Source organism: Scophthalmus maximus, chromosome 5 (genome assembly GCF_022379125.1).
Source record: "Scophthalmus maximus strain ysfricsl-2021 chromosome 5, ASM2237912v1, whole genome shotgun sequence".
Taxonomy (NCBI): Eukaryota; Metazoa; Chordata; class Actinopteri; order Pleuronectiformes; family Scophthalmidae; genus Scophthalmus; species Scophthalmus maximus.
Window position 1 is genome coordinate 16,806,528 of NC_061519.1, and position 12,850 is coordinate 16,819,377.

Here is a 12,850-nt window from a genome sequence, read left to right on the forward strand (position 1 = left end):
AATACATAGCCTGGCTGCATTTGATTGGAAACAATAAACAGACCAGACAATATACAGATTAGGTTATTCTATTTTCCTAATGATTACCGATACCTGTGTAAAATGTCATTATCTATAAAAACAAAATGATACCATACATTGTAAATTATTTTTGTATATGCAGTGGGGCAATGGAAACTGCACGTTCTCCATTTGCCCCCCTTAAAACAACAACAACAATAACAACTCCTTGTTTGGTTACTTGTCTTTTTAAATGTATGTAATAGTAAGTTTACTACATCTGAAACTACAGACTATGTAAATTGAAAAAAATTAATGTTTAAACCTTGAAATATTTTCAGTTTGTGGGAAATTAGTTTGACAGACATGACTCTGACAACAAAGGATAATTTAAAAAAAAAAAGGGACACACCTTGATCTTCTGATGGATGTGTCTGAGAGCGTCTGCGGTGCCCATGTCTCCGTCTTCCTGGATACAAACCACATCCAGTTTTATCTTCACATCCTTTATTTTAGGGTCTGTGCTCATCATCTTGTTGACCTCTTTGGTGGTGATCACTATCACCTCTGAAAACACAGTTAAACACTAATATTTAGACATTATTATACAGTAGATAACAAACACAAGCTGTTATGATGGTTTTGACATTTCAAAAGAAAAATGGTAACACTGGAACAACTTTTCTTACTCATCGTTCAAAGACTGAAAAAGTTCACCAGGACCTATTAGTCTATACTCATGTCTTTATAAAGCTGAGAACATTATAGGCAAAACAAAAGACTGAATCAGTGCAAAGATGACCAGCAACAAGGAGACTAGTCCTCATTAAATATCTACTGTATTTGATTGACCTTAAATCATGGTCAAGTTGGCAATAACATTATTAGACCACTTTATGAATTTAAAACATAGACATCCATCTAGTATAAATAGCGTTGTGTGTTTTCTAGCGGGCATTTGTTCACTCTAGCTGTGTCAGCCTAGTAAAACCTAATTGCAGAGCTTTGGCTAGCTGGCAGCACACAGTAAACTACTGGCCACACAGGATGATTATGTATAGAAAGCCAGTTTTATTTAGGCTAGCGAGGACCTACAGGCTTTTATAAGGAACAGCCCTGTTTACTGGCAAAAACGGTACACTACAACAAATCCCTTTATAAGCCCAGAGTTTCTGGAGCCACTGCAAGCTGCAGAGCAAGAGGCGAAAGTCTGGACAGGAAATCTAGACAGGGAATGCACACCTGACAATGGCTGATGATGTGCTGACATGCTGGTAAAAGTACAACTCGAAAAAAGCAGCACTGTTGTAAATTTAATAGATTTAGGCAGCGAAAGGAGCAACTCCATGTTGCTTGAGGCAATTTCCTCGCGTTCTCGCTATGCACTCACTATGAGTGGAATAAAGACTTATAGTTAGTCTTGTTATTAAAATCTAGAGCAATTTGCATGATGTAAGCATGTAAGTAGTTGTTGCTGAATGTTTTACACTTATCGAAACAATAAAAAATAATTAACTAGGGATTGTTAACATTCTTTGCAGATATATATATATATAAACATAAATTGTTAAACACTTTCATTTAATTTTTGGGGTTATTAAATGAAGGTAGATAGTAAGTAGATATTTGTATTGTGCTGACTTCCGTTGCAGCTTGTGTTGTTTGTTGTACACTTTATTTATCTTGTCCTGTGTCTGGACAAAATACCAACTTAAGTTCATCAGCTCAAAACTATAAAAATATTAAATAATTCATAATACAAATCACATGTTTACTGTTGTTAGTGATTCAAAGTATGTTCATCAAGGTCACGGTGCACATGCCCAAACATTTGAAACCAAAACATCATTATAGATGTGCAAGGATAGCGTACTGTAGTTTTGTTTTACAGTGTTTACCTTAGTGGAGCAGATAACATTCAATAATACAACATTCAGCAAATGTGACAGGGCTTGCAACAACAGGGATTATAGATGTAGTCGTTCCGTAGTAGTGTAATGAAAATTCCTGCCCTTACCTTCAAACCCCACCCTTTCCAGCAGGTTGAGGGGATACCACACGAGGGGCTTGTTGCCAACGGGCAACATAGGCTTGGGGTTGTTGAATGTCAGATCAGTCATGCGGGAGCCCCCTCCGGCCGCCATCAGCACCGCTTGGAGCTCCATGATATCTGCCGGGGGTGGCTAAGAGATTGGCACAAACAAATAGATTAAGAGATCTTTAGTCTGGAGTGTGTGGACATGAGCTGTGAAAGGTCAATGCAGATATTGTCTCCTATAACTTGCACTTCCATTTCACAAGGACGGGATTTTTTTTTTAACGGTCAGTGTGAACAGTGGGTTTACAGAACAGCAAACAAACTGATGATTGTTTTACGATTGATTTGAAAAAAAAAGTAAACCCGCTCTTTGAGTATTTTATGAGTTAGTATAAAACACTTTTGGTATTGTGACTGATTTCCGAGAACAAACTGTTCTTTGTAGTGTTGGAAGTCCTTCATAGTGAATACAGTAAGTAAAAGTGTGCATTCCTTATGTATAACCAGACAATATGTATTCTGTCAACACAGCACGTGTTTATGATAACACACACATCGCAACACAGTGCAGTTACTAACAAAGTAGCAGCACATTGAGCAGAATCAGACCAGACTGTGCAAGCAAGCAAGCTCCATTTCGCATATATGACACGTATGGCAATAAGCAATATTGTTTGTCTTAGCAGTTCTGTCAGGAGTTGTGTCAAAGTCTGGCACGTGACGAACTCAGTGACCACGGCTGACACTGACACTGCTAGCCCACGACATGACAGACACACTAAGGCCAACTAATCTCGCTCAGAGGTTGAAAAATGAGTCCGAATGTACCTGTCAGAGGCTCCTTGGTCCCCGTGGATCGGCTGCCGCTGGAAGATGGTCACAGACGCATGTAACTCCGATGCTGTGACACACTTGTTAGCAGTTGGCTAACGATTAGCACAGGACAACAAAACGATACGGCTGCTTTAAGGACAGTTCGAAGAACCGCCGGACACCGCGTCCTCTGAAGAGCAAACACCCACCGGGAACAGCGGCAGTGACAGAAGTTTAGTCACCTGCCGAGCTGTGGGCTAGAGTTTGAGTACAAGAAGCTAACGGCTAGCATCTGGATGATGACACCTGTGTGCTTTCAGTGAAATACGTCCGTGTGGAAAACCACTTCCTTTCGTACAAAGGTTCCTACGGAAGAGACGAGGAGAGAAGAGAAGAGAAGAGAAGAGAAGTCAGGTAAGTGAATGAATGAATGAATGAATGAAATAAAGATTACATATATTTCAACGTAAAGTAATAATTCATTCACCATAGTAAAAATGTACACAATTTAGAAAAGAAGGAGCTCAAAACAAATAAAACAGAGGCACAATTGTTATTGACTGTGAAGTGCCTACAAGTTGATCAACGAAGGAATGAAGTAAAATTACATGAAAAGAAAACAACAATGAACCACATAACCTCACATGAAATATTATGAAATAACAGTTTCATTTCAAACATGAATTATCTTACAGTCACACAAGTCATCACCAACCCAGTTGTCAGTTGTTAAAATCACCACCAACCAGTTATTATACGGAAGATCTATCATCAGTTGAAACATGACCATAATGGCATTAAAAATGTAAACGATATTGTATTCTGTGCTGCAGACTGGGAGTGAAATGCGAATGACTTTTAAGAGTTTTGGGATTGTTGTTGATGCCAGTGTTGAATAGTGTTGTCAGTTTCTCTCTGCAATCAAAGGACAACCAATAAACATAATAAAAACTTTAAATACACATTCATTGTTTCCCCTTTTGACCATACGCAATTCCTTGGGTCCACGCACACAAAAAGTGGTGTGAACAGATTAGCAGCCAGAAGCCACCCACCTACTCCTCCAGACTTCAAGCTTGAAAACTCCCAATTCACAGAGCTGAGACGTAACAGCAAATTGAGCTCGGGGAATGTGGCTCTGGTTTTGTTTGCTCTGGCCAGGAGATGAGCTTGACTGCTCGTTGCTGCTCGCTCGAAACCAGAAGAGCGAGAGAAAGGAGTGAAGGAGGAGAAAGAAAGAAGAGAGACAGAGACAAATGAGCAGCTCTGTCTGTTGTTGTCTGAATGCCAGTAATTAATAAAAATGGAAGGGGAAAGCCTGGACTAATGAAATGTTGAAGTTGGGAGGAATTGAAATTATGTTTGAGAGACTGGAGGTTCCTGGAAAAGGGATCTTCAAGTAATTTGGGAGACAATAACAGAGGTGAGGATGAAGAGAGAGGAGGCAAACAGCTGCAGGAGGAGTGATCAAAGAGTAGAGCAAAAGAAAGAGGGGGAAATAAGTATGTGTGCATGAAAGACAAATGCAAAGAGACAGATTCTTACATACATGAGACAGAAGTGACAGCGGTAGTGTAGGTCAGGCTCATAAAACTTTGGATCCTATATATTGCAATCAATAGCATTGTTTCAGTGGATCCACATCATCTAAACTCAAAACCTTGTCATCTGTAAGCCCAAGCCAAGTTAAACCAGATGACTTCATAAAGTTATTTACTCAGACTTGATGATTCAACCCTTTTCCCACATGGTGAGGAGTTTGAACCATGGTAAAATATTTGTTTTTAAAATCGGTTCCGCTTTAACTCAAAGATCGGGTCCAGATTTCACTTTAACAACTTTTTGCACAGTTTGTGGCACCCATTGCATGGTCTCTTATTTTAGATGGTGAATTAAAATTTATCAAAAATAATAATGTTTATGCTTTTGCACCAGCGACAGTCATGGCCAGAGGCATTATGTTTTCAACTTTTGTCTGTCCATCCCTTCATATGTGTCCGTGAGCACACGATCTCAGGAACACGTTGAGGAAATTTCGTCATATTTGGCACAAACACTTGGACTCAATGATGAACTGATTAAAATTAGGTGGGCAAGGGTCAAAGGTCAAGGTCATTGGGACCTAACAAACAGGTCTTTGGCCTTGACCCAAGAATTTCAAATATCCACAAGGTAAATACCATTGTGCTGTGCGGTAACTCAGCAGGAGCTATAGCATTAATGTTTACTAAGAGGAGATTTACACAATACCGAAGTGAACAAGTTGCTCAACAAAGACAAGTTCTTGTGTCGGACTAAATGCACCCATGCAAAACTTTCTTTGTAGCCAATTTTCATGTTAAGCTGACAGTGTCCCAATTACAACTCTATACTTGATTATTTTTTGGGTCTTTTTCCGTCTTTAATTTGACAGGACAGCTAGGTGAGAAAGGGGAGAGAGAGGGGGGAAGACATGCAGGAAATCGTCACAGGTCGGATTCCAACCCTGGACCTCTGCGTCGAGGCATAAACCTCGTAGTAGATGTGTGCCTGCTCTATCCACTGAGCCACCCCGGCCACTCAACTCTATACTTTCAGCTTGTGCTCTTTTCTGTAATCTCATTTTTGGAAAGAAAAAGGATAATGATTTGTTGAACTATTATTTTAAGTATAAGAACTGACTACCTCTTCCATCCCTGCATCTTCCGTTCAGACTTGTTGCCCCATTGAGTCAAATTTTGATAAATTGAATCAAAAGGTTTCCATGTAATCCACAGGATAAGAAGCTGCTATCACTCTACAATGAGAACAAACACATCAAACTTGATCTTTTCAAATGCTATGGAAATTTTGTTTACATCTTCAATTATTGTAAACACTGTATGGAAACGTGCCTGTATTTTTTTTGCTATAATCAGTAGAGTGAAACATAACATTTTCAAACTGTATTCCCCACAATTTTCCACATTATAGGATAGATCACTTAATAAATCTTGCTTTTTTAAAGGCTTTTTAAAAAAAATTTAACATTTTTAGGAGGAAATTGCATTGAGCATCCAGCAAAAACCCACGCAAGCATGAGGAGAACATGCAGCCTGCACACAGAAAGAAGGAGTCTGGTCAGTAGATTGAAAAACCAGTCCTATGCTGCGAGGCCACAGTGCTAACCAGTGAGCCACGTGCTGCTCTTTATAAACTGTTGAAATAATATGTCATGGTTATCCAAGGAGGGTTGAATCAAGGTAAACTGGACTTGGATATAGGTAATTGAAGAGCTTTCAATGACTTACGTGATAGGTACATGAGGTGAGAGCACTTGGACGAGAGGCTTTTTGAGGAAAGGTGAAAAATCATCATGACTAAGGTATTATTACCTTTTTCTCAAATTCTATGGTTTGGCCTTATGGACTATTTTTCCACCCTCTATACATTTTTGGGTCTTTTTCTTCTCCCCAGGCTTGACATTCAGGCTGGAGGCCATCACCAGTAAGGTTTTCCTCCTCTGAGTTGGACTTGGCAGTGAGCTTTGGGCGAGCCCATTTCTCATAGTCTGACATCTTTTGTTCCAGCTCCTGCAGATTGAGGGTAAGGAACTTCTCCCATTCAGAGGCCGTCAGGTTCTGCTGGGTGCTGGAATCCTGTAGCTGTTTAACCTTCGCGTTAAGGAGCTGATTGTTTTTTAACTGTTCTTCTTTAAAGGCCTTCTTCAGAGAATTTTATTCTGTCAACTTCTCTAAAATATCTTTTAAGTGTCTTTTTTTTTCCGGTAGAACAGATTCAGTTTTGCTATCTCTTCAACCTGGCCCTCTTCTTTCTCTCCAAGGCTTGGTGTTCAGCATCCTTCTCATGCTTCTTTTTGCATCTCTTGAAGCTCCTCTTTTTTTTGCCAAGGGCCCTGCAGCTTCATTTATTAGAATAATGTGACCAAAAACATCCAAATGTATAGAGGAATATAAGAGGAATCCCCCTGGGGACCAGAAGAGGAGGAACGCACATTCATTGAGAAGTATTAATTGTGTCAACCATAGACTGTATATGAAAATGGACGTAGTCCGATGAAAATGAGGCCAGCGCGGAGGCGCCTGAAGCCTGTATTCTCTTGAATGACCAACAGAGGGCGACTGGTTACAAAAATAAGTCAGTTTGAATTCACAGAAAAGTCCATTAAAGATTATAGTTTCCAATGTGGTCAAACTACAAAAGGCTCTTTACCCTTTTCTGTTTCTCCTCCCCGACCTCCCAGGTTTATAAGGTGTTGTCAGTGTGCAGGTGGAATCCCCCTCGCTTCATAAAAAAAAGGGGATCTGGCAAAAAAACAAAAAGCAAAAAAAAGGCTGCAATAAAAGTCAAACCGAACCACTGACACTCACAGAGATTACTGCTTGGCTGGTTTACCACAGTGCACTGATGTGTGTGAGACATTACACATAACGAAACTGGGAGAACTGGGCCGCAGTTTACTGGTGTCACTTAAAGCTCACACACAGACAGGCAGGCAGACATAGAGACAGACAGACAGACAGACAGAGAGACATATGGATAGATAGATATATAGACAGATAGATAGTTAACAAAGGGCATACAATTGACAATTGTTACAACAATATTACATCATGGGGGGCACATTCAAGGAGAGAGTGAGTGAAGTGTGTATATGACAGACGTGTATAGCATGTTTTCAAGATTACCCATCTCAGTTTTCTTAGTGAAATTAGAAAAGCAGAAATAAAGAGCTGAGAATGAGGGTAAGAGACTTCACAGGCAATAGGAAGTCCACTGATCCCTTGTATTTTGCATATCGCCAAAGCCCGGCTAATTTGTCGAATCAAGACATCGGTCTTAAGGATAAGTGCGGGCTAAATGAAAAAAACACACAAACACAGAATACTAACAGGTCTAAGAGGGAACCAGATGGAGATAGACACGTGAACAGATGTAGAGACAAGTGTGCAGGTCGAGTCACAGAATGACTTGAAGCGGAGCCCTGAGATTTCCTCTGATTTCCTTTCTCCCTGCTCGGCCCTGTTGCTGCATCTTGTAAATCATTCTCAATTCACTGAAACAAGCCAGTTGGATCAGCTTGGTTCAGATCATAAACATTTGTAGCACAGACCACCCAGGGAGCGAGCAGAGCCAAGGCGAGATTGTGTGTGTGTGTGTGTGTGTGTCTGTGTGTGAAGCCTCCCTTTGAGTGTAGAGGTGGGCACTGCAGCACTCACATGTGGTTTCTCTCCCTCTCTTTGCACACACACACACATGCACACGCACGTCTACACATACACCTATTCTGTGGTTTTGAGTTTGTACCACTTCCAGGGCCAGTGTACTGTGGGGCCCTCACCACTGCCGTGGAAACCAAAACAGACTCGTCTGAGATTAAGACACACACGCGTGCACACACACACAGACACGCACACGCACACACACACACACACACACACAAACACACGCACGCCACTGATAAAGATGACTCACTGAACTGCTACTCAACAATGCTGCTGGTTTTCATTTACTGTAAATTTACTGATGCTAATTCATTTTTCTTTTAATTCATTAAGTTATCAGCTGATTGGTTAATCTATATATGTTCTTAATTCCTGTGAACATAGTCAGATTTTCTTTAGTACTTAGATCCGGACTATACCTTTCTCACAAGATTTGGTTCATCATCTTACTGATGCAAAAAACCCCCAAAAACTTTTCCAGCTGCAAAACATAAGCATCATTGACCCAAACGACTGATATGAAGCATGTTTTCCAGGGACTGTCATGATCAAATGCATTTTTCTACGCGCTAAAGTTCAACCGTCTGCGTCACCAGACCTTAAAATTCATTCGTTCTCACTTGAACACAGTTGGAGAAAGTCTCGTCTTGGTTCTCTCCACATGCTGGAGAGATCTGAGAGCCAAGCTGGTGTCAGAACCAGGAAATATCTGGGTTGGGTCTTGAATAGCCAGAATGGGAGAAGCTGGGCAACTCCCTGCCGCAAAGCGGGGCCACTTTGCTCTGGAAGCTGCGTGACCGTCTAACTGAGGGTCGGTCGAACACTTCTAACTGTGCGTGTTGTCCATTCACCTGTCTGTTTACTTGACTACATCTCTGTTTCGTTGCCTCGGTGGCAGGTCCTGCCATTTATTTATGCCATGACCAATTTGCGTTGGGCTATTCATGAAATAGACGGGGTCAGCCTATATTTGAGGACCTGGCGTTCATAGTTTGTGGATGGAACAAAGTAGTTGATGTGTTCAAAATGCTGTATTTGGAATTCTCGTTTTGTTGTTCAAAGGATAGGTGCTGCAAAGGAGGAGGGTTGTCTTAGTGTGTGTCTTTCTGTGGCCACACTATGTCTGACGGACTGTCCACTGTCTGGGAGGTCCCTCGACCATACGGGGCAAACACACTCTTCGACCCTCACAGAGTATGGTATTCGCTTTTTTTAAAGTGTTACCAAGAGCTTTTGCTCTTCGTGTTTTTTTTTCAATGAGGAAAATCCTTAAAATAAAAATATTATACTTGATTGCAGAGTTTTGTCTGTTTAATTACAATTTTATTAATATTCGGTTAATAGTGTTACAAAATCATCTGTGGGATTTCTACAAAAGGATATATACGATAATTGTCTCAGAAATTTCCCTAATTTGGTCATATTTGAATAATTCAACGACAAACATGTAGGCCTAAAAAAGGGCAAAATGCCACAAATGTAAGATTCTTGTGTAATTTTCTCCTCTTTTGAAATGTCCATGGCTAATGACTCAGCACTGTGTTTAGCTCTTTTTTTTTATATATAAATCTGTCCCATTTTATGGACAACACACCCAAAATATTTGGTCATGTTTGATCTCCTCCTATCTGGTGGCCAATATGTGTAATTTAACTTTCCTTCACCTTCAGCAAAAACACTCTTGTTCACACACTCACGTACACATACAGTCACACACAAATTCACGCATGCACGTGCGTGCACACACACACACACAAAAAAGAATCCTCTTTTCAACCGAAATAAATGTTTATAGCATTCCAAACATTTTGTGTGTGAGACAGTATGTGTGGTCCTGTCTGCACCTAGCATGAGGTTTGAGGTTAAGGTGTTTGTCTGCTGGTGTGTGAGCTGCAGTGTGCATGTGCATATCAGTGGTGTCTATGTGTAAAGTATGTGTGTGAGTGCATAAGAGAGAGAGATGGAAGAACGGAGGAACACCCATGCTTGCTTATAAAATGCTTGTGTCTTGAAAAAGAGAGAACGAGATCAAGGATTATGAAATAAGATCACGTCTGTGGTGATTCACACTGGTTATGATCACTGTGACACAGTGCTGAGTACAGATACGAATGCTGGAGACCTCCAGATCATGGAGGCTGTTGAGGTTTGGTCAAAGAGGGTATGATACATTTAATGAAATAAAAAAGGTACAAAGGAAAATCATTACTGTTGCATATGGCAAGAAACAGAGAGAAATGCGGAGCTACAAAAAAGGCTCTATGCGTTCTAATGCCATGGACTGTTTCAGTTATTGTTGCTTTTGGTGTTTGCGTGCATCAGGGAATCTTCTAGTTTGACCAACTAATACCAATAAATATGTTAAATATGCATTTTCAGCAGGTATGAAACAGAATAATAATATACTGACTGACTTTTTCTTTTTTTTTGCATGTAACACAGACTTGTTCTGTAAAACAATACGAACCCAGCCTCAATAACAGTAAATCCATTCAGTAACAAATTGAGCACACCATGCCTCTTTCGTGGTTTTCAGATCTCTTTTATTTCCCCAGAGGACTGTACAGGCACTATTAAAAAACAATCATGGAAACTGTTGTTTTGATTTAGAGACCATTATTCAAGTAAATATTACAGCACACACATACATGTGGGCATTTTCCTACATACACTGGACACAAATGATGCATGAACGATTTTGTATTGCTGGTTGAATTAAGTCAGTGTCTGTTTTATGTTAAAATGTGATAAATATAATTTGTGATTTTACTTGATTCACTTTGGCTAACATACGAGTATTTTTTGCCAGTTCATCTTCGGCATTCCAGCATTGCTCAGTGTCAATGCCAGAATGAAAACTGTATTCGTAAGTTTCCACTCTCTAAACCCATATTCATCTGTGGCCAAAAGATGGGTGTCTCTAAATCCTTTTCTGTTTCAACCATGCCAAGTGCACAGCACTATGAATGGTAATGTCGGTCAGTCTGAAGGTTGGGTGGTCCACCACTTTGTTACAGACTGAAATATCTCAACAACTGTTGCCATTCATGATCCTCAGAGTCGTCATCATCATGTTGGAATTACAATGTGTCCGATATGTTTTATGGCCACATACCTGTTCTCATTGAAATCATTTAGAAGGCAAAGAGTGTGTGGGCTACTCTGAAGGTCCGTGCCAGTGAAGAAAATAATCATGTATTTTGGAATATTACACATTCAAAACACTTTTCAAATAATGCTGTACCATTTTGTGAAGAAATGAGGGGTTAGCTTTTAAAGCACTGCCCATATAACCATATCCATAACACAAGGACGCACAGCAGTTTAAGTGCAATAATTGTAAATCAAGTGGCAACCCACCGTGACGCCACCCACTGGTTTGTGAAGGGTCATTTTTGAGGCCTTGAGTTTAGCATTTTGGCCAGCGCCATCTTGGTTTTTTGAATCCAGAAGTAGCCATATTTGGAGGGGCGGGGGGAGGGGGCCTGACTGAGAGCTCAAGGACAATACACATCCACTTACACCTGCGACCTGCAGCCGATGGAGGGTACTGTCTGTCAATCACGCGGTAACCACGCCCCACGCAATACTTCTTCGTCTATTTGGCTCTAAATGGGACCAGAGATTGAGATCTAAACATCCTCAGGAAAATGTTTACTGACGTTATAAATCAAGTGAGATGTGGAGTCCTGTATTCTCAGACTTCCAAAGAAACAGACTTCTTCTTTTTTCAACCAGTGGAGTCGCCCTCTGCTGTTAATTCGAGAGAATACAGGTTTCACTTTTGTTAAGGTGTGTGCCTTAAAATAAAAGAGCGAAAGACAGACGGAGGAAAGAACAACAGCACAATGACGTCTTGTGTCTTGGGACAAAATACTGTCATTTTGCGGGGGAGGCTAAGTATCATTTCAAAGGTTTCTGTTTCCAAAAGAAGATGGGTGCTTATGCTTGCACACACACACACACACACACACACGGATAAACATTTCTGCTCCAGATGTTTAGAATATTTTGTTTCAGTGAAGGAAGTGCAGCCTCACATCGGAGAAAAGATAAATCACAACCCCTGGACGGCAGTGAAGACACTTTTAGAGGCCTTCGTAAACCCATGGCGTTCACTTTGTTCCCCTATGGCAATATTCACAGATGCTGTTTGGAATGACACTCGCGTACAGAGAATAGTAGGACAAGAGTAGCAGGGCCAATTATTTTCAATGCTGCTCATCAAATTTTATATTCTGCTCTGGGGGAGAGTATGAAATGGAAATGTTGCCCTCCATGAAATAAAAGATGCTCAGATTGTTTTGAAAGGTCATGGCATTCTCAGACATAGACTGCTTAATGGTGAAGTGATTTCAACAAGGTCTGAGGAGGATGTTGAACTGACATTACATATACTTTTAAACATCAATTATCATTGAGACTGTGAAATGTATTGGCACACTTGCTCTCCTCTACATGCAAGGTCAACATCGTTTTTCACTTATGTAAGAGTACCCACGACTGAGGTATTGTTTTTAAGATTCAGCAAACAATTCATAGTATAAATCTCTTGAAATGAAGTAATTTCATCACAGGTTATGTCATTGAGTGGGGACATGAGTTGTAAGCAGTTCATCCAAAAAGTGATTAATCCTGATTTTGAAGCGGAAGTGCAGGGCTCTTACATAAAGATAACCGGTTCATGAATTTCTGTTACATTCAAGCTTTTGCCAAAATCACAAAGTGATGGTTAATCCAATAGCAATCAGTTAAATATCACTGTATTACGCAGTATATGCAAGTTTTTAATGTG

General features: G+C 40.3%; 1 protein-coding gene across 1 annotated transcript in view; it reads right to left on the reverse strand.

The window, feature by feature from the left end:
- Positions 1 to 3,199, reverse strand: part of eif2b3 (eukaryotic translation initiation factor 2B, subunit 3 gamma) — a 28,721-nt gene extending 25,522 nt beyond the window's left edge. Inside the window, exons 1-3 of the mRNA XM_035633496.2 lie at positions 2,867 to 3,199; positions 2,018 to 2,183; positions 413 to 567 (exon numbers count right to left, since the gene is read on the reverse strand). Of these exons, the coding sequence (XP_035489389.1) occupies positions 413 to 567; positions 2,018 to 2,165 (303 nt within the window). The 5' untranslated portion in view covers positions 2,166 to 2,183; positions 2,867 to 3,199. The remainder of the gene's footprint in view (positions 1 to 412; positions 568 to 2,017; positions 2,184 to 2,866) is intronic.
- Between the last annotated feature and the right edge of the window lie 9,651 nt (positions 3,200 to 12,850).